General features: G+C 41.1%; 2 protein-coding genes and 1 pseudogene across 2 annotated transcripts; 1 reads left to right on the top strand and 2 right to left on the bottom strand.

Moving 5' to 3' along the window:
* Positions 1–2,766: 2,766 nt before the first annotated feature.
* LOC120425009 (NIF3-like protein 1) lies at positions 2,767–5,437 on the bottom strand. The gene is made up of 4 exons (XM_039589380.2): positions 5,293–5,437; positions 4,801–5,069; positions 4,235–4,740; positions 2,767–4,172 (listed from the first exon to the last, which is right to left on the bottom strand). The coding sequence occupies exons 2-4, from the start codon at positions 5,016–5,018 to the stop codon at positions 3,982–3,984; spliced, it is 915 nt and encodes a 304-aa protein (XP_039445314.1). The 5' UTR covers positions 5,019–5,069; positions 5,293–5,437; the 3' UTR covers positions 2,767–3,981.
* Positions 5,438–10,164: 4,727 nt separating this feature from the next.
* On the bottom strand, positions 10,165–13,176 carry LOC120425018 (uncharacterized; annotated as a pseudogene).
* Positions 13,177–18,183: 5,007 nt separating this feature from the next.
* LOC120425008 (WD repeat-containing protein 18) lies at positions 18,184–19,587 on the top strand. Its single transcript, XM_039589379.2, has one exon. It carries the CDS (start codon positions 18,290–18,292, stop codon positions 19,550–19,552), a length of 1,263 nt encoding a protein of 420 aa, XP_039445313.1. The 5' UTR covers positions 18,184–18,289; the 3' UTR covers positions 19,553–19,587.
* The last annotated feature ends 2,311 nt before the right edge of the window (positions 19,588–21,898 follow it).

The raw sequence follows: 21,898 nt of genomic DNA, 5'->3' as shown, positions 1-21,898 counted from the left end.
CTGCCTAACAACTAATTTCTCATATAGTAAAATCGACCAAAACTATTTTGGGAATGGAATTAATGGTTTGATATATCGTACATATATAGTTGGGTTACAATTTAATGAATAGTAGAGACCATTTGATAAATAGTTGAGTAACTATTTGTCATAAAGTAGTTATATAGTTCATGACTATGCGGGTTAGTCGACCCAAACGCACTTAACTAAAGACTACGGTTTGGTTTTGGTTTTGTCAATAGTTTATCAAAATTCTGTTTTGTCAGAAAAAATGCAACGTTTTTCTCTGTGTTCTGAATCCCTTTTTTTATTATAATTTAAGCAAAACAATGTCATTGAGTAAATTTGGATTTGCAAACACACAGTCGATCCTGCTCACATAAGCGCAGGTTTACATTTAGAATGAGTAGGATTGCTTGCTTGTTTTCAAATCCACATTGATTCATTCAAAATGTTTTGCTTGAATTTTGCTTTTTACGCAATACAAAAGACCTTTTCAAATGTCCGGCAGAAGATCGACAATGCGACAAATTCTCGCTTACTTTTTCAAAAGGTTCTATGTACATAGAAAACCCATGGGGCTTTTGAAAAAGTTATCTAGAATTCAAACACTGCCTCAACGCGACATAAACAAACTAACTAACACCCCAGATTGCCAAAAGATTTTTTTCATGCGTAAACTTGCAGCACAGGAGAGAAAATATCTCCAAACTCGAAGAATTGAAATCGAAAAATCAAGCATCACTCCTAATGTAAACATTTACTGACGTTTACAAACTCACATTGACCCAATTACATTGTTTTGCTTGAAAAACCCATCCGTCAGATGATTTGCTCCCGTTAGATCCCGGGGCAAACCTGAGTTTTGTTTAGATTCGGATGAACACGGATGAACTCGAAGCTAAATTAGCTCTCGCACAAGTACCGCGGTGGGCTTAACGCGGGTGCCAAATTAGCTTTGCAACGCAATTAGGTCCCTGCGGTGGAGATGCCCTAAGTGTATGAAAGTATGGCACGGAGCGACGGCGCCGAATACCCATATTTACACAAAGAATTTTAGAGCGCCCGCCGCGGGTTTCGAACCGGCGACCTCTGGATTGTTAGTCCAGTGCGCGGTCCACACGGGCGGGTCAAGTAGTATCTAAGCATGTTTGAATATTTAAGAACACATCAATTAGGTCCACAACGGACCGATCTCACCAGGCTCTCTCAACTCGTATGATGACGGAACTGGCAACAAACAGTAGCGCCAAAGATCGAAGTTGGCCTTGCTTCGACGAGGACGACGACGGAACTGACCATTCTTTCAATAGAGCTTTATGACGTTTCGCGTACCCACACTAGCGCACGTAGATTACTCTATCGAGAAATTAAAAGTGAGAGTGTGTGCAACATGGAGTTAAACTTTCTGTGAAGTTGCTGTGAAGATTACCATAGCACTTTGAAAAGTTTAACTCCATGTTGCACGCACACACTCTCACTTTTAATTTCTCGATATTGTTCCTTTTTTCGCGAACACTAACGAGCAAGAGCGCCAACGATCGAAGTTGGCCTTGCTTCGAAGAGGACGACAACTCGGCAGCAGGTGGCGCAGGTCTCGCCCAAAATTGCCCAAGAGTGAGGTTTTTCTAGGAGTTTAATTTCCTACTACTTTGTCGATTCGAGTTTATTCAGTTTTTTTTTTTGTGATTTTTTCAATTAAAAATCCATACCAATCGACCTCCGTGTACGCACGAGAGCAAGCAGCCTCGGATCCCTCCTGGATGGGGGCGTTCGTTTGCCAGCGTGGTCGCTGCCGGTAGCGGCGATGCGGCCCAGCAAGGAGTCACCGGGGAAGATCTCTTTACCCTGCCGGAGTTCTTTGCTCTCGCGGGGAAGATGATGACGCGGTTTCGGAGCTGCCGTAACAAGGCGGAGCAATTTCTGGCCCTCGGGGAGCTGATGATCAAGCACATCTATAATTGATTATTTTTGTCTGTGATCTAGTTTTAAGCTTTCTCTCTATCTATCCTTTTCCCATTGCACTTTCAGTAAGTTTGTTGAAAACTTTTTCTTACTCTTGTCTATTCCATAGTTATAAGGAATAATTTTTCGATTGAATTACGATGTAAAATACAGCTGAAAGGAACACCAAAACTCTGTTGCGTACCTAAATGAACTCATTGTAACTTGATTATTCACAAATAAAACCGAATTGAAAATTGAAATCCATACCAATAGAATATTTTCATATATTCATATATTCAGGTCGGTAAAAGACAACTTTCTACTTATAAATCTCCTAGAATACACTTGATATTACTAGTACATTAGGTGAAGGTTAAAAAACACACAGTTTGTTTAAGCAGTATTAATTGGTAAAAAAAGAGTGACAAGCATTGAGAGACACGAGAAACAAGAGTTAATACAATAAAAATCAAATGGTAAACAGGAGAATCAGTGAAGAAAACGAATCAGTAGAACAGGAGAGGTAGCTGGAAATGAAAAAAGGGAAACTCCATTCTGCGATGTTGACTCAACATGTTGCGAATCAGAACAATACCGTCTACAATCACAAATTACTTCCCTTTCCCACATTGACGCGCTCCTTTCTTTTAGCCGTCTCGACTCTGACCCTTGCTGAGCGTCAACCGACGAGTATCATCAGTATCATTCACCCTTGGCCTGCAATAAAATAAATGTGAACAGTTAAAGAGTTTAACAGAAATGGACTTTCAGGTGGTTATTCGGATAGTTTTTCTTTCTGTAAATTACAACGCCAAGAGCTACGGAAATTGAACACATTTTACTTCTATTTCATGTTATTGTATATAATGCATGGTGGATGATCGCTTCAACTGAATCGTTCCTAGAACCGTTTTATTTCGCGCCGAACTTTTTAACGTAAACTTTAAGGCCAGCGTTTTGTTTTGTTTAAATAATTGTAGACTTTCAAGCACGTTGAAGGTAATTTTGTCTTAGCTGGATCCTAGCAAAGCATTTGCTCTTTTGCCAATTAAAAATTGCGACCATTTGGGATGCGTGACGCCTGACAGTTTTACCTTTGCTACTAATTGTGCAACTCATCCTTCATTACATGGTTTTTTTTTTTTTTTTCTTAACAAAAATGTTTCAAATGCGTACAAATTTTGAAAATGTCTAAAGTGGAGTATGCGCAATAATGAAGGATGGCGGCACTCGGTTATTTTATGTGGAAAGGTTGCCTCTACTCAAGTTCAATTGTCGATCAAATTTGATCGAAAAGAGCACTCAAGATGGTTTATGTATGAATTATTTTTCTGCTGCTGGTTGGTTGATTATGACTGTCTCTAAAAGTGCTGTGTTGGAATCTATTTCATTTATACACGTTAGAAAAAACGGCGACAATGTGATGTGACTGGTTATCTGTAGTTAAAGTACGGCTACAATCATACGAAGTGTGTGTGTGTGTGTTTCATGCTACTACAACTAAATTTCGATCCGCTTCAACTTCGACTCCAAAAAAACACGACATTTAGATTTTACGTTTCTCTTTTGGTTAAAAACGGCTGACATATTTTAAGAGCTTACAATGCTCTGTATAGACTTTATCTCCGCGATATTTCGTTAGTTATATTGGCAATTGGCTTACGAATTACGATCTCTGCATGGCAGCTCGAGCATAAGAAATGCTTTTTGCGATGACTTTTTGCTTTTTATTCGGGACTCTTTTAGAGTTGTTGGTTTCATTTATCGTTTCGCGGACGGCGAAACAGAATCAGCTTATTTAGTTTTTCGCTTCTTGTTACTGCACACGACTCGCTTCTGCTTGACGGGGGGCGGTGCCGGACGCTGCTGGGGATGATTTGTGGGAGGAGGAAGGGCGACGATTCCACTGGTGGTTGGCCCGCAACTACCGCTGGACAACTTCGACGGCAGCTGCTGCTGGTGCTGGAGCTGCTGCTGCTGCTGTTGAAATTGTCCAGGGTCTTGCTGCGCGTGTTACCAGTGGTAAACCGGAAATCAATAGGTCTGTAGCGGGTCGGCGTCCTGCTCAGAAATATCAATCTGGATGCCCTGGTAGTCTTTGAGCATGCTGCGCAGGATCTCGCGAAAGATTGGCAGATAGCCCCGTTCCGAGTTGCTGTGGTTGAGCAGGATTACGTGGATGTTCTGATGGTTTGCATCCAGGACGTCGTGATGGAACATTTCACCTGAGAGCAAGAGAAAACAGTTAACTGAACCACAAGAAAAAATGCAACGTTCAACGCCTAACCTGTGATGTAAAGATCCGCCTTCACACCCTTCAAAACGCTCGTGCCGGAACCTGCGCAAACCGCAAAGGTCCGTATCGGTGACTCTAGGTTCCGGTTCACGGCCACGGCCAGCTTCAAATCCTTCAGCTTGGTGTATGCCTTAATACGGTCGACGGCCGCTCCCAGTGTTATTTCTCCCTGAATGACGCATAGACGTCCGGCGCCAATCGACGGATTCGACAGGTTCTCCATAACGGGCTGGGCACTGGCCAGTGGCAACGACGCGGCTAGCCAATCGTTGACTCCATTGGTCACCGCATCCCAACAGGTATGCGGCGAGTAGAGCGCAATCTTGTTCTCCAAACAAATCGAAACGATGCGCTCCTTCCACGATTTCTGCGTAATTCTCTTCAACGGAGCAAAAATTGGCGGATGGTACGAGATTATCATGTCGGAACTTCGAGCCATTGCCTCACTCATCACATTCTCCGTCAGATCGTTTGTGAGCAAAATTTTGTTAATGTTCCTAAAATAAAATAAAAATCCTGAAAATAAAATAAAAACCCTTCAAAACACTTTCACTCACCTCTTCGTAAACGGTTCAATCAGCAGGCCCACGTTGTCCCACTTTTCCGCCAGATTCTCCGGGGCAAACTCGTTCAGCTTCTCGACCACGACGTTCAGCGCCGCTCCGGCCATCTTGCGCACGAAGGGGGATGCCGCAGTGCTGCTGCTGGTGGAGATAATCGATGCGGTCCGATTTACGTTGCAGATGCTTCCGCCGGATTTGTATAGATTGAACATTCACACGAGAGCGAGGGCGGCGGTCAACGCGACAGGTCCTTCCGGCAATTACTGAAAAAGTATGTTTTTTTTTTGTATTAAAAGTGGCTTGACTTTTTCTTAGCTGTTAAAATAAAAATAATTAGGATTAAAAATCATGCTTAGTGTGAATATTAGACAACAGACAGGTTTTAAACAAAACAATAATAAAATGACTAGCTGATCATCACATAGCTTTTCCCATAAAACAAATCAATAATTTACATAACGCTCACAAGGAATAATTTCTACTTACGTTTGTGGTCCCGATTTTAGTGTCGTTTTTCCGTATTTTCACCTTTATAATTCACAAATTGAAATTTTCCTTTGGTTCAGGTTAGAGGTTTTCATTCAGACTTTTCTTCAGTGCGGGCAGTGCGGGAAACAAAATTTAATGTGACACGTCTGTCAAATTTTGCTTCATTGGCGTATGCAAACTGTGAAATAACCTAACTTTTTCAGCTCCCCTAGCAAAAGTCAAACCTAAAGTTACCGTCAAAACTAAAGTTACCGGTTGAAAGGGTTTAAAGTATCCTTTTAAACGGTAACCGAGCTCTACCCTTTGCAAAAGGGTACAGATTACCCTTTTCAAAGGGTGAAAACCACCCTTTGAAATTACTTCGCTGGCTTTACCCTTTCAAAAGGGTACTTTCTTTACTGCAAGCGATGGGTGCGCCGCCCTGCGTTTAAAAATCGGAACTAGGTTTTGTTTTGAACCTGTCGGATCTTGTTCGTGTCATCGCGTGTCAACTTTTTCAGTTTGCCGGAACTGCTCCGGACTAAGTTCGCCAGAACCAGAACCAAACTCATCAACGACGAACAAAACGCTGACAGCATCACGTCGGTGTTTATTGAACCGACTGCTTCCATCCCGCTGGACCGGCTGTTTCCGACGGTTTCTTCGTCCATAATCTTCGACCCGGACAAACAACTCTCGAAATGCACAACCAACTAGTTCAAGCAGTGCTCTATCCGGCAGAGCAGCCTACCCTGGACTAGAATGGTACCGGGAAAGGACAAATGAAGTTAGCAAGCACCGCTGCAATGTAAGTTCTACAATATCAATATTTTTAAAAACTTCAATTTTCTGTTTATTTTCTTTCCCGCAAAAAAGCGCGCACAAATGACAACCCGGAGCAGACAAGCGAACCTGTCCCAGGTGCAGCTCGGAGCAGAACCACAAAGCAGCACGGAAATCATTCTGGATTGCATGGACGTTTCGTTACCGGATAGCTGTCGGTGGTCAGAAACCTATTCCTGCTGATGAACATCTAGAGTGGCTCGTGATAAATAGTTTTGTAAAAAAAAAAACGAAATAAATTCTAATTGAAACTATTTTTGAGACGAAACTTCTGCTTAAATCAGTATAAAAGAATAACCAAGAGATGGTGCTACTGTATCAAACATTTTTTATGACCCATATAGGGGAACTATACCCTTTCTCCATGGCTTTCTACCTAAGGTACTCGCGATTGAGTGTGTAGTAGTGCGGTTGTCAAAATCGCTATCTCTGACTCTCTCACTCCACTGACACTGACATTGTTTATGTTTTGGTTTTCCTGGCACGGTCCATTGTTCTTTTGTTATTGTTTTGGTTTTAGTGGCACGGAGTCATGCACTCACACTAATGCAAAGCAAGATGACGAGTACCTTTGATATACAGCCTTGCCCTTTCTCAGCCTGTGGTACCTGAGTACGGCCCTGACACCAATGTCAGTGGGAGTGATTGAGTACAGCCCTGAGCGAAGAGCGGGAAGCTGTCATGTGAGGTTGAGGACAGGGATTAGGGAAGTAAACATCAACAGAGTCAGTCTGATCTGGAGTAGCGTGGAGAGTGTTGATTAGAGCACCACAATGGCGACGAGGAAAAATAATAATTATTGATTCTGAGTGATTTGTGATTTTTTTTGTTTACAGGAAAAAGTAGAGAAAAATGTGGTTGTGGGTTTTCGTTGGGTGAAGGGGCAAGGCTCCGTTGTCCTCCGCCTATACCCATGGCTTGGAATCCGGATTGAAAAGTTTAGTGTGATAAAAGAACGGTTCCAAGCAGAAGAAAAGCCGATGACGGGTGAAGGGAAGCCCGAGATGGATACAGCTGCATTCTCAGTGGGTTTTGACGATTCCTTGGAGTGTTGTGAGTGGTAATTCGTTGCCCTTGGTACGGGTAGTTTGCGTAATTATTCCAAATGGAAAGAGCGTCTGGAAAATGGAGATCTATGGGATCTTTTTGATGAGAATTCGTAGATGACACGGAATGAGTTTGCTTTTCTTGTAAACAAATACAGGGAAAGAAAAAGTTTTCCGTTTGCATGATACGAAAATCGTAATGTTTGAACGGAGTCCCGTAAACAGTGATCAGTCTCAAGGGTGATTGAAACTTGGTGGTCACGAAAGATTCAAAAACCACAGAAGGACTGAAGGATCAGTCTCAAAGGAGACTTTAAAAAAGTGTCTCAAGGAAGACAAAGATCAGTCTCAAAGGAGACTTTAAAAAAGTGTCTCAGGGAAGACAAGGATCAGTCTCAAAGGAGACTTTAAAAAAGTGTCTCAAGGAAGAGAAGGAACCAGTCTCAAAGAAGACTTTAAAAAAGTATCTCAAGGAAGACAAGGATCAGTCTCAAAGGAGACTTTAAAAAAGTGTCTCAAGGAAGACAAGGATCAGTCTCAAAGGAGACTTTAAAAAAGTGTCTCAAGGAAGACAAGGATCAGTCTCAAAGGAGACTTTAAAAAAGTGTCTCAAGGAAGAGAAGGAACCAGTCTCAAAGAAGATTAAAAAAAAAAGAGTTTCAATGGAGACAAAGAATCAGTCTCAAAGGAGACTTTAGAAAATAATCGAAATGGAGACAATCTACAAGTCTCAAAGGAGACTTTAGAAGAAACTAGTCTCAAGGGAGACTTTAGAAAAGAAATAGAGTCTTAAGGGAGACTAAAAGGAAAGAGTCTTAAAGAAGACTTTAAAAAAAAGGAGTCTCCACGGAGTCAAAAGAGAGTTCTCAAAGAAGACGGATGAGGTATTTCCAAATGAGGTGTTCTTTAAAAAGAGAATACCTACAAAAGCTGACAAGAGGAAAGCTGGGTTTTCATAAACGGCCTATGATAACCAATCTGTTAGAAGACTGTAAAATACAGTCTCAAAGAAGATAAAAAAAAAGGCAGACTCAAAAGCTGTAATTAACTGGCTGACTTTGAGGTGAGATTAACTAAGCTCGGGTGTAACATCATATTATCAGGGTGTTGTTTTGGTCAAATGCAAGCAGTTAGTCAATAAACAAAAAAAAAACAATCTAAAACAAAATAGTAACGGGAAGTTCTTAAATCCAGTAGACAGCATTGAAGTGCAATGATTAGACCAAACATAATCAAAATTTGAAATAATTAGAAAAGCATTCGGTCGAACTAATGGAAGTCAAATTAGAGCAGTTCGGTAGAGTGTGATCCTTCACTGTTAGATTTTATTTGAAATGAAATTAAAATGAAACCAGAAATTTAAAAAAAGGTTAAAAAAATTACATAATAAAAACGCACCTTATTAGCAAAAATAGGAAAAATGAAGAGTTTATAAAATTTCGACAAATATCATGATTTTGCCCAAGAATAGAAATTTTAAGAGATAAACTGTATAAAGCTATAATGAACTAAAGAACAGAAAGAGCTCTTGAAACCAAATTAACTTAGATGCAAGCAGATAGGGGAACAGCATCCAATTCCATCGTGCCTCTAATGTTGGCATGTCAGCATTTTGACGATCAATTACAGCTCATAAAAAGGGTTTTCAACTGAAACCGAGTGGTAAATAGCGAAATAGAAAAGTGAGCAAGCAAGTTTCTATCAAAAGTTTTACAAAAAAATTGTTTAAATAGTGAAAGTCATCAAATTGGATGAAGTTGGAAGCGAGTGCTTAACCTGCCAAACATATGAGAATTTCCCCTAGTTTTATAATGGGTTGATGTTCAAATTCAGAACAATAGTAACAAAACGGGGAGGGAAAGCCGGTAAAGCTGGACATTTAAACTTTGGCTACGGATGCGAATTTTGTAATGGAAGGCCTTATTGATCAACACAGATTTTTTTTAAAAAAGGAGTAAGGGCCAAGTAAGGGTAAGGGTCGACTTAGCGTTTGGTATGAGGAGGAAATTAGTGGCAATGTAAACCAGGTATACCTGTAAGTTCTTACTTAAAGGCTCTTGACTCAACTGCAAATTATCTTAAAAATTATCTATTATTACTAGTCTGTAAACTGTGATCCAGAAATAATAGGATAAAGCTGTAAATCTAATCTATTATAAAAAGGGAGAGATGTGGTACCTGAGTACGGCCCTGACACCAATGTCAGTGGGAGTGATTGAGTACAGCCCTGAGCGAAGAGCGGGAAGCTGTCATGTGAGGTTGAGGACAGGGATTAGGGAAGTAAACATCAACAGAGTCAGTCTGATCTGGAGTAGCGTGGAGAGTGTTGATTAGAGCACCACACAGCCTATTTCTATTATCGGCCTATCAGCACTTTGATCTTGAATTACAGCTTTCATAAAGTGTTTTTGGCTGTTCCAAAGTAATAAATAGCTCAAATAAACGTGAGCAAGCAACTCTCCATTGTTGATACATCTCAAAATGTTGATTTAATAGCGGAAAATGGCAAAAGTGATGAGAATTGGTCGATCGGCTTAGAGTGATTAAAATGGGTATATTTCCCCTATGTCGCTAGTGAGCGCGCCGCTCCAAGACCAGTATCCTTTTAAAGGGTATTGAGCCAGTACCCTTTTGAAGGGTTTCGCCCTCGTACCCTTTCAAAAGGGTGACGACGGGTAAAGTTGAAAAAAGGATAGAAAGTACCCTTTTAAGGGTTATTCTGATTTTGTGTGTAGCTCACTAGTACACGGAGGATCGGCATTACACGAAATCGAGTTCAATTACACGAAATTCAGTTCAGGTACGATTACATACTTTCGTGTAACAGGGGTCGGATTTCGTGTAAAATCGAATTTGAAATGTTTCACCGGGTGAAAATTGCATATTGCCTACATTTGGGCGTTTTTGGATTTTCGTTGGGATTCTTATTAAGAGAAATTAAATTTCAATTTAACTATTAGATTGAACAATATTTTTATTGATTTCTAAATGATGTACAATAACGTCATGATTCGAATTCCCGGACGCTTCGAAACCCGGACACTTCAACTTGTTTTATCATTTATTTGGATATAAGTTCGCATTATGAATGTCAAAACTGTGTTATTTGATGAATTCTAACATCAACTTTCATTTAAAGTTTGTTTGAACGCTGTAGTTAATGCTAAAACAATAAAATAAAATAAAATTATAAGTTTACCAAAAATTCGAAACATTTCAATTGAAATATTTCATAGGCGTCTGAAGCATCGGGAAGGCAAAGCAGAAATTTATGTTTTTGATTTCCTTAAATTCTAGCAAATTTTTATATAAACTATCGATTGTTTTGATGTTAACAGCTTATTTGAGACCTAAAGAATGCCATTCAGTAACATTTCAGTCCAAATTTGTGCGATTCATAAGCAAAATCGAGTGTCCGGAATTCGAAACAAAAGTGTCCGGAATTCGAATCAGCTTTTAACAGTGTCCGGGATTCGAAGCACAACAAGTCATTTTAATTTTCAAATTCTGATGAAAAATTGTTAGAAAAGACATATTTTGCATGCATTCTCTTAAAACTGACTATTTATACTAAATCCTGATGATATTTCTACATTTCCAACTAATTACATAATTTTTTGCCAGCTATAACAAAAATAATATGGTACTAAGTGTCCGGATTTCGAATCATGACGTTATATCGATGAAAAAGACAGATTTCACAATATGATAATTACAATAAAGTGAAGTGCTTCGAGGCCATTTCTTCGATTTGTAGGCCATAATGTCGGGTCCACTCGGGGTTCTGCTCGCCGCACAGCATGTTCCGGATCTCCTCCGGCGGAAACGCCGCCAGCTTGTTTATTGGGAACACCTCGCACGACCTTCTTCGCCACGGCTTAAGTCCTCGCGGACACCGGTCAGGGCGACGCCTCTCGGTTCATGATGGTGTACGTCGGCTACCAAATCTTGCGTAACTTTTCCTGTTTGGTCATGTTGGTTCGCAGAACCGTGTTGTCAATCTCCTCCAACTCTTCGTCGTCGTTTTAATCCTCCATGTCGTCGTCTTCCAAAACTCCCAACAACGCCGGAGCAAGCCACTGCTACATGAATTCATCTTCTTCTGCAACTGTTGTTGCTGCTGCGGGTGAACCTGTTGATGATGATGTTGCGGCTGCGGCTGATGCTGTTGATGCGGGTGTTGAGTCGACCTAGCGTCGGAACTTGGCGCAAAATATCCGTCAACTTGTTCGCCGCTTTTCAACCCCTGCGTCTCAACGAGCTTGAAAAACAACAGATACTGGAACTCCTTCGTCTGCAAAGCCACATCCAGGAAGCTCATGTTGGACGGTAGCAAGTGGTTGAAGTCCGTAACGACGGCCGGGTTGTAATGGTGCACATGCTGCGGCCTGACCTGGCTTGTCGACGAGCCCACCGTGCTGCTGCTGCCGTCCGTCATCCATCCGAAGCGCTCCAAACTTTTGCTAGCTTTGCAGTTGATGAAGCAGCGATTGCTGTTGGTACACCACCGCTACAACCTGCTGCTGAAGGGGCATTTGCATTTGCGAAGCGGCACAGGACGTAATCAAGTCCGTAGACAGTCCGAACGATACGAACTTGGGCTGATGGGACCGCCTCCGGCACTTCCGCTGCTGCCCATCACCGGGCGAATGTGGTTCTGGTGGTGGGATGGGAATTGGCCGTAGTTCGGAAGGGCTGGAGATACGGCATTTGCGGCGCTGACACCTGATTATTGTTACTGTTGTTGCTGCTGCTGGACCGGACTCCTCATCGGCGGTTGAATCAACGGTCGGCCGTCGGGAGCTGTGCTATCTGGGGACGAATCTGCTGGCGGGTTCTGGAAGAGGCAAGATTGAGTTTAGAAAAAAAAAATACGAAAATAACCATTTCAAACCAATCTTTCGTGCCTCTGCTGCTTGCCGGACGCGATCAGCTTCTGCTCGTAGAACAGCTCCGACGTAAACTTGATGATCGCTTCGCGTGCCCGGTAATTTTTGCACAGCAAGATCTTGCACGGGAAATCGTTCGGGTAGTGATCGTAAAGTGTCCCTTGGGCAGATCGAGCGAGGCCAGCTCCATCGAAATGTTCAGCGTTACCACCACGATACTTGAGGATGTCCTCGACGGTTGGCCGCCGAAAGATGCGCACGTTGATGTTCAGGTCGATCAGACAGTACTGAGAGATAAAGTTTAGTTAATATCGTAACAAACAACTCAAAACCCCCTACCTTCTGGACGATGCTGTTGACGGTGGCGACCCAGCGTTTGTGGTAGTAACGGTTTGGCCTCCTCCCCACCACTCTCCTCGATCCAATGGTGCAGGTAGTCCTTGATGTACAAATCAGCGGCCGAATTCGAGTGCGTACAGATGAGAATCTTTGACTCCGGCTGCAGCAGCAGCTTTTTGATGGCCTGCGCCAGCGTGTACGTCTTCCAGGTGCCAAAGGGCCCAATCAGCAGGATCGGAAACAGCGTAACCGAAATGGGCGTCGTGATGGCGACGACCGCCTCCTTTTGGTTCGAGTTGGGCTTCGGATCGAGTGACGCGTCTTATTGGCGGAGTCCACAGGATGCTCGGCTCCAGGTAGATGTCCGGAAAAATCCGGAAGTCGGCGATTTTCTCGATCGCGCATTATCAACTTCCTCCAAGGGCACGGGAGTGCCGTGACCAGCCCCAAGCTGACGGCACCCGTGCCCTGGTTCCAGTTAGGAAGAACCAATAATATCCTCCGCAGTCCATTCAAGTTCTTCGAGGTTGTCGGCACTCGCGTATGTCTTCTCCCGATTTTCTAGAAGCACCTAATGAAAAAGAAAGATAATTTAAGGTTAGTTGTAGGTCTGAAAATCCCGCCGGAAGAAGTATTTCTTGGTTATCCGTTTTGGGGGCGTATCCGGCAGATTTGAAAGTGTTCTGGCCGGACGGTGGAATTCTTTTCAAGCAATCAAGATTTCATGATCCTGTTTGAGGGAAGGGGATTCTTACCTTTTCCGGTAACAACCGGAAGATTTGCATGCCGGAAGGTAGAATTTTGATTCCCCCAGACCGATGAACCAAGAATACCGTCTACAAAAGTATTCTTTGGCCAGCTATTCTAGGTTATCCGGTCTGGAGGAAGCATATTCTTGCCTTTCCCGGTAACGGCCGGAAGATTTATATAAATTCCTGCCGGAAGCTAGATTTTTTTTTCTCCCCAGGCCGAAAAACCAAGAAATCAACGGAAACTGGCCACAAAAACATTCATTGGACTATTATTTCTCGGTTTACCGGTCGTATATGTTCCTGCCGGAAGATAGTATTTCGCTTCCCCCAGATCGAAGAACAACAAATCAACCGAAAACGGCCACCAAAACATTCACTGGCCTGTAATTCTTGGTTTTCCGGTCTGGGGGAACCGAAATCTTACACTTTCCGGCCACAACCGACAGATTCGTATAAGTTCCTGCCGGAAGATAGTATTTCGCTTCCCCCAGATCGAAGAACCAAGAAATCAACCGAAGCCGGCCACAAAAACATTTACTGGCCTGTAATTCTTGGTTTTCCGGTCTGGGGGAACCGAAATCTTGCACTTTCCGGCCGCAATCGACAGATTCGTATAAGTTCCTGCCGGAAGATAGTATTTCGCTTCCCCCAGATCGAAGAACCAAGAAATCACCGAAGCCGGCCACAAAAACATTCACTGGCCTGTAATTTATGGTTTTCCGGTCTGGGGGAACCGAAATCTTGCACTTTCCGGCCGCAACCGACAGATTCGTAAAAGTTTCTGCCGGAAGATAGTATTTCGCTTCCCCCAGATCGAAGAACCAAGAAATCAACCGAAGCCGGCCACAAAAACATTCACTGGCCTGTAATTCTTGGTTTTCCGGTCTGGGGAAACCGAAATCTGCAGCGAAGTAATTTCAAAGGGTGGTTTTCACCCTTTGAAAAGGGTAATCTGTACCCTTTTGCAAAGGGTAGAGCTCGGTTACCGTTTAAAAGGATACTTTAAACCCTTTCAACCGGTAACTTTAGTTTTGAGTGTACAGTCGTGTTAAATAAAAAAAAGCCCGACCATGGTAATTTTAAGAACATGTTCTAAAAATGCTGCTTGTTAAATTAACTGTGGCTTTTTGGTGAAAGTAAATGCAAATATGGTAAAATGTACCATGCTTTCACAAAATTGCATTAAAGCAATTACAAAATCATTATCATTTTCTCCATATTGGAGGGTTCAAATCAAGGTTCAAATTACACTGAAAAAATCCAACATAGCAAATTCAAATGGTTTTTCACGTGAGCTCCTCCAAAAACCAACACGATAAATTCACATGCTTTTCCTTTGGTTTAGGCATGTAATTCAAAATAAATACATGTGAAAACCACGTTGGTTGTACCTAACATGATCCATACTTTTTTCATTGGATTTTCATGTTTGATTCTCGTGGAATGCACTTCGATTCGCCCCAACGGCCAAATACTATGATATTCAAGTGCAAATCACGTTCGATTTGCATGTTTTGATTTTGATACCGAAGTGAAAACCCTTATTGTAATCTAGAAAAGAAAGATGGCGAGAATGAAAAAAGCAGTGCAAGTCGCCAAAGATAATTTCCTGAATTTTTGGTAAGTAAAATTATTCAAAAAAGCTTTGATGGATTGTAGTGTTCAAGTTTTTAATATTTTTACTTAATCCTTGAAAAAAATCTTTTTTTTTTTCAGAAAATTTACCAAGCAAATGTGCGTAAAACATAAGCTCCCGTTCAACATCTTCATACCCGAATGATAGCGTTCCTTATGGTCAAAGCGGATTGTTCAAGGAGCGGGAGCAGATCCAGATTATTCTTTTTTCGGACGGTGCATTATTCGGTGGCTCACGGAAAGCCTTTTAACCTGCTGCAAGAGTCACGAAATTCCGCCATGAAAAACGCCCTCTGATTGCTAGTATCTTTAATCGCGTAGTGAAGATCGTGTTTATTGTTTTAAGTTGCAGAATAGTGTGTAAATTCCAAATCAGTGATGTGAATTTACTGAAATAAAGAAAACATTTCCATGAAACCAAAAACAAGCTGTTTCAATTTTTTGTCATGTGATTATCATAGGAAAATTGATCGAATAATACAAACAAACTCATATAACATTCATAAGCACAGCATGGCAAAATCAAGTGAATTGTCACGTCAAGTTCACGTGTTTTTCACTTGGATAAAGCATGTCGCACGATACAAATTTTCAAGTGATTTGCACTTGACATTCACATGCTTAGTCGTATGGGGCAGATTCATGTGCAATGCATGTGATATTGCTATGTGCCTTTCTTTCAGTGTATATACCATACAGCATACACTCAAAGTCAGAAGTATCCCTCAAAAGGGTACTTTCAATCCTCAAAAAGGATACTTTCTATCCTTTTTTAAAGTTCACCCGGCGTCACCCTTTTAAAAGGGTATGTCAAATTCAGTACATTTTTCGATACCCTTTTAAAGGGTGACGACGGGTAAACTTGAAAAAAGGATACTTTTTACTTTGAGTGTACTACGTTCAGGTGGTAGAAGGTGTTCTTCACTCTTGGGGCAATGACTGTCAATGATGGTTCTGAATTCAGAGGCCAGAAAGTAAATTGAAATGAAAAAAATAATCACTAGGGGCAGGGGGGGGGGGGGGGGGGCAGAATGGACCGCCTAAAAGAAATGCACCAAAAACCATAGAAAAACATAAAAATTTATGAATCCAGTGTAGTAGGCTTATGCTTTTGAATGTTCCCTTCAATGTTGTATACTTGACAGATGAAAATTTTATACTTAAAACTATTTTTGAGCCACTTAAAAAAAAAGTTTTTTCGACTAACTTTCCAGGGTGCGGGCAGAACGGACCACCCTGCGGGGCAGAATGGGCCACCTTAGAAAACAAGCCATTTCTTCTAATACAACGTTGAAGGGTGATAAGAAATCACTTGAGGGACCTTTCCATTATAGTTTCCATGAAATTTGATCACTTTTATAAAAATAGTAACTTAAAAAACAAAGATTTTTGAAAATAGTGTAAATATGTCGAAAAAAGACACTATTTTTACAACTAAGCGTCGAAACAACTAAAAAATCAACTTTTGTTGCATTAAACGTGAGTTGTGAAGCTACCAGGAGTGAAATAATCCATTTAGCTTAAAATTTTTAACTTTTGATTGTTTTTATAAGGCAGGAAAAGGGTGGTCCATTCTGCCCCAAAGTGGATTTTAATTTAACACTTCCACCACCAAGTCTCTAAATGATTTTAAGGTTCTGTTGTTGTTCTAGTAGGTTCTAGTAACGTTATAAGCATTGAGCGAAGTTTTTCAAACAATCCAACTTTTCAGAAAGCTTATTAAATAAAAAATAAGAATAATTTTAAGAACCTCGAAATAAACAACATTTGCGTGGTTTTGTCAATAAATTTACATTTTTGCTCATAATTCGAAAAATACAATGAATTCAAAAATTGTTTTCGGTGTGGTGATGTTATTTGACGTCTTTATAAGACCCTTGCCTTACAGTTGGTCTAAACCCATTCTAAAGCCCAAAACCAAGGGTGGCCCATTCTGCCCCCATGGTCCATTCTGCCTCCCCTGCCCCTATATGTAAAACGCTTCTACAAACAACACAAAGAAAACAATTTTTTGATTGAAACATTCTGAATCAAGATTTGAATGTTTTTCTAAAACAAACATGGCCGCCTAATGGCCGATTTGGAATGATGCCTTCCAGACTTGCTTCCAGAGCCTTAATCCGGCAATCCACGAACGGAATGTTTGCAGCAAAAAATACGTCGGTGCGTGTTCTCAATTTAACTCTACAATAGACAAATCCAGCGAAAGCTCAACGCTGTTTTTTGATGGTGAGAGAATTGACAGCTCCCATACTAAATGTCTCGATTTTCATACTTTTTGTTAATTTTCTTTTAAAATAAAATACTTAACATATGAAAACTATATATTTTTGGTGCCCAAAATTCCTGCTGAATCGAATGGTGTACTTATCTTGATAGCAAAATTTCCGAACAGTTTTTATTTTAATAATATTCTAGACACATTTTGTGCACCTAATCAATCAATACTTTCATCATGAATAATCATTTTATTGCTAAAAAATTGAGTTTTCCTGAGCTCCCATATTCAAATACATGGAAGTTATCATTTCTAACACCATTGGCCATCTAGCGGCCATTTCAAACTGGATTCGTCTATATGGTACCACAGACAGTGTCAGTGATGGTACCATAGAGCTATCTAAGCCCGATCTCACGCACACTAGCTTACCATTTGTTTTTGCTGGCGGGTACAAATTTTAACCTAAAAACCCTTCGTGTACAAACACGCAATACATGCGCACGTAGATAACTCTATGGTTGGGTTTCAGTGTAGTGAATGGACACTTTTTTGGAAATCTCAAAAATAAAAATCGTTTATTTCAAAATTTAGAACATGCAACCTGCGGTCTGCGATTTGAGTACAGAGTTTCCTATGTACATAGGACCGTTTGAAAAAGAAAGCGAGAAATAATATCATACAAATCTAAAGATTTTTTTTTTTAAAAAAAAGGTCCTGCACTCAAACCTCGGTGGTTTGACACCAACTGTTGTCAAACGAACGGGGTCACTTTTTAGTTTGACACCCCTTTTCACGGAGTTCACACACACTACCAAACGTTTGTTTTGATAGTGTGCGCAAGCGCCGTGTAAAAAGTGACAGTTCGTCACTTTTTAGTTTGACTTTGACCAACCAACGGGGTACAAACTAAAAATTGACCAACCACCGGAGGTTGAGTGTATAAGCTATTGTCTTTCATATGTTTATAGGACCTTTTTAAAAAAAACTAGAAATGAAAAATATGAAACATTTCTAGAGTTTTTTTTTAAAAGAACCTATAAACTATATTGTCTTTCATATGTTTATAGGACCTATTCAAAAAAAAACCCAAGATATATTTAAAAGTCATCAATAAATCAATTACCCTATCTGTTATACAAATGTCGGTCGGACGGTACATCACTTTTCGCACCGGGTGATTCCGCTGTCAACACAAAAACTTGTTATTGTTGTGAACTTTGAAGCGGTGCAGAAACGTGGTTCCTCGGCCAAGAGGAACGATCCGATTTAACTGCCCCCGCTGCTGTGATCATGTCCGACTGTGTGGAGGTTGCAATTACTAGCGATTCCAGCGACCAGCTGTGGAGCTGCTGCGTGTGGGATGTCCGCACCGGAACGCAGCTGATGTCCTACAAGGGTGGTGGCGCTCCCGGAGCTCACACGCTGTCCGTTGTGAAGAATCAGTTTGTGTTGACGGGGAATCTGGTGAAGCCGATGCTGCACGTTTGGCCGATTAATCGTCATGAACCGGTGGCAACGAGATTCATCCTGCCAGGACGGCCGACCGCGGTTGCCGTTTCTCCAGATGGAAACTACTGCCTGGTGGCGGTACAGGAAACGATCTACGTCTATCAGCTTGCTACGGGGGCAATCTTGACTACAGTCTCTCGTCACTACCAGACAGTCAACATTCTAAGATTCACGGACGATGGATCGCACTTTATCAGCGCCGGACAGGATGGAATGGTGCTTGTGTGGAGCCTGGCCCAGGTGGTCCAAGTCTTCCAGAAGCAAACACTAAGTGCTCTTTACTCGTTTTCTGACCACGCACTTCCGGTCACGGATTTGTACGTTGGAACCGGCGGTATGAAGGCAGTATTCTGCTCAGTATCAGTAGATCGTACATGCAAGATCTACGACTTGGCATCCGGAACGATGCTCCTGAACATGGTGTTCCCAGAGGCGCTTTCGTCCGTGACGTTGGACAAACTGGAATCGAACGTATTCGTCGGAACAAACGATGGACCAATCTACAAATTCAGCTTGCTTTCCCCACCTCGCACCAAGGAGTATCACTTTGATCGAGCACAGCAGCAAAAGAACGCTTTCCTGGGCCACAAAAAAACGGTCACGTGCCTTTCGGTGTCCGTCGACGGAGAAACGCTTCTGTCGGGTGGCACAGACGAAAATGTGTTCGTTTGGCACATCAAAAGCCGACAGCAAATCCGTACAATACCCCACAAAGGGGCAGTCACAAATGCGACTTTTCTGATGACCCCAAAGGCGATGTTCAACCAGGAGGTTAAAATAAACCCGTTGTTCCAGCCGTTCCAAAAGATGGCCTATCCGAGCGACAAAATTGACGAGCTCTGTATTGATGTTGAAGTACTTGAAGAGGTGCGCGAAACACAGCCTGCTGAAAACGGACACAATGCTGTGAGCACTACCGCTGTGGGTCAATCCTCCGGTAATCAGGAGGAGATCGCCAAGTTGAAGAAAGAGATTCAACATTTAAAGATGGTCAACAAGGAAATGTACGAGTTTACCGTGAAGAATATTATGAGAGATAGTTAGATCAAACGGTATCGAAATACATTTTTCTTCTTCGAGTAGTATGTTGAATTATGTACGTCCGAAATTAACTCTGGCCGAAAAAACTTATTAAAATTATTATTGTTCACACCGTGCCTTTGCAAATCCCGTTACAGTTTATATTGAATTTCAAAACGAAAACTTCAGTCCTTTAATTAAACGTCAGAATCATAGAAACCAGGACTCTTACTTTCGTAAGAGAACTGTGTTCGCAATTCGCAATTCGCAATTTTCAGTGTAAGAACGGGCCTTGACCGATCTTATGCACCAGGTTCCCGACGAACACGCACTGCCCTTACACCTACATCTTAACCTTGCTCTGAGTCAGTACGAGCAACACGCTAGAACACGCTTTGAGTGTTCGTGCCAGGCATGCACACCTTCTTTTCCGGTTACGCATTTTAACTCGGCCGGGGGTGGTACATTACGTAGGGTTTGATGTAAGTATAAGCGCCTAACCATTTATAGTGTGCCTATAAATTTTCAGTAAAGCAAAAAACTGTTTAATTTTTAGTTTGAATTCAAAAACTAATTGTTATTTACAGTGTATTGTTTTCTCCTGAAATCTTGCCTAATGTTGAGTCGTGTTAATCTGTTGCTATTTCTTCTGTCGCGGTGTTTTGTTACAATGTTTTGAACCTAAGCATGTTATTCAAAAATTTATCAAAAGTACAATAATGTTATGTGTGTGACTTTGATCATTCAATATATTGAGTAAGGACTCAAATCTTACTTGTTTGAAGAAAAGGGCGTAGATTAAAACAATAGACAATAAAGGAAAAAGCATACTACATAAAGTTGATACTGAAAGAATAATTGTATGTTGAAGGAAAGAAGAGTAAAAGCTGTATGAAGTAGATTAAAAATATAGGCAATAATTTATGAAAAAAGCTTTGTGATAAAGGATAAATAATATCATATAAGCTTAGATAGCATTAATGACAACTTTAGGAGCCGATTAAAATAATATTTTAATTAATAAATAAATTAGACAATGAATAAAGAATACATCAAATATGAACAGGAATTAACCCGAGAATTAACCTCGTTCGCATATTAAGGAGATCAGTTTTTGTTAGGGAAAACACATAAAGTTAAAACTGGCAAATTTAGTAGAGGAGACTTGAAAGATAAGTGAAACAGAACTAAAGTAGTTGGAGATAATAAGAAGAGATACTCCAAGTTGCGATGTTCTAGGTACATCCACAACAGTTCGTTCAACATGCTGTGAATCAAAACAATACCTTCTACAATCACAAATTACTTCCCTTTCCCACATTGCCGCTTTATAATGTAGTCCATGCTCTGCAAAGAAAGGGATGTTAGTAAAATATAAACACTTTAAAATAATGATACAGTTACTTGCGGGAACCTGAGTGACATCAGGGTTTCTGATGTTGTTGCTGTTGTCTCCAGTGTGATAATAGCACTCCGAAGCGGTTGTCGTGGTGCAATCGTTCTCCAACCGTAGGCCCAGATACGACATGAAAATGAAAACCAACAAAAACAAAACAAAACAAAAACAAAAAGATGCATTAGTATACGAAAATAAGAGAAACAAAGGATCATGCAATCAAAATAAAATGGTGGATAGTAAACAGAAGCCAAATTAGAAAATCAGTAATACATAATAAAGAAATAGAAGATAGATAATAGCTGAAAGTGAAAAGGAGAGAAACCCCGTGTTGCGATGTATCAGGTACATCCACAACAGTTAACTCAACATGCTGTGAATCAAAACAATACCGTCTACAATCTTCCCTTCCCACATTGCGCATCCCTTTCTTTTGGCCGTCTCGACTCTGACCCTCGCTGGTCAAAGGTTTACGAGTTCGTTTCCACAGGCCACCAGCAAGGTCACGTGTTGTCATCATGATGACGAAACCAAGCCAACGTGGAGGTAAGAAAATGGGTAACTTGCAAGAAACCAGAGCAGCTGTTTTGACCAAGATCAACTAACAGCACTACGGATGTAGTTCCGCTCCTTCCAGGATGTTCCTCACCGGGTGTCAACCGAAAAGGTATCATTCCACCCTTGGCCTGCACTTTCGTAAGAGAACTGTGTTGTAACAAAATTAACTTTTGATGAGCATTCATGTGTTATGTTTATCACTGAGGTAAGGCTATAATCCTGCTCTAAAATTGAAATTTTCGCACAAAGCTCGTAGGCCCACTTTTATGTGTACCTATCGACTCAGAATACGACACTGAACAAATGTCTGTATGTGTGTGTGTGTGTATGTATGTGACCAAAATTCACAAAAGGTTGAAGGCCGTGTTACGCTCCATACAAAATATTGGAAATTTGCATGGAAATTTTGTTACGGA

The sequence above is a fragment of the Culex pipiens genome, chromosome 1 (genome assembly GCF_016801865.2).
Source record: "Culex pipiens pallens isolate TS chromosome 1, TS_CPP_V2, whole genome shotgun sequence".
NCBI lineage: Eukaryota > Metazoa > Arthropoda > Insecta > Diptera > Culicidae > Culex > Culex pipiens.
Note: the sequence above shows the minus strand (reverse complement) of the source record. Positions and strands in the feature narration are given on the sequence as shown.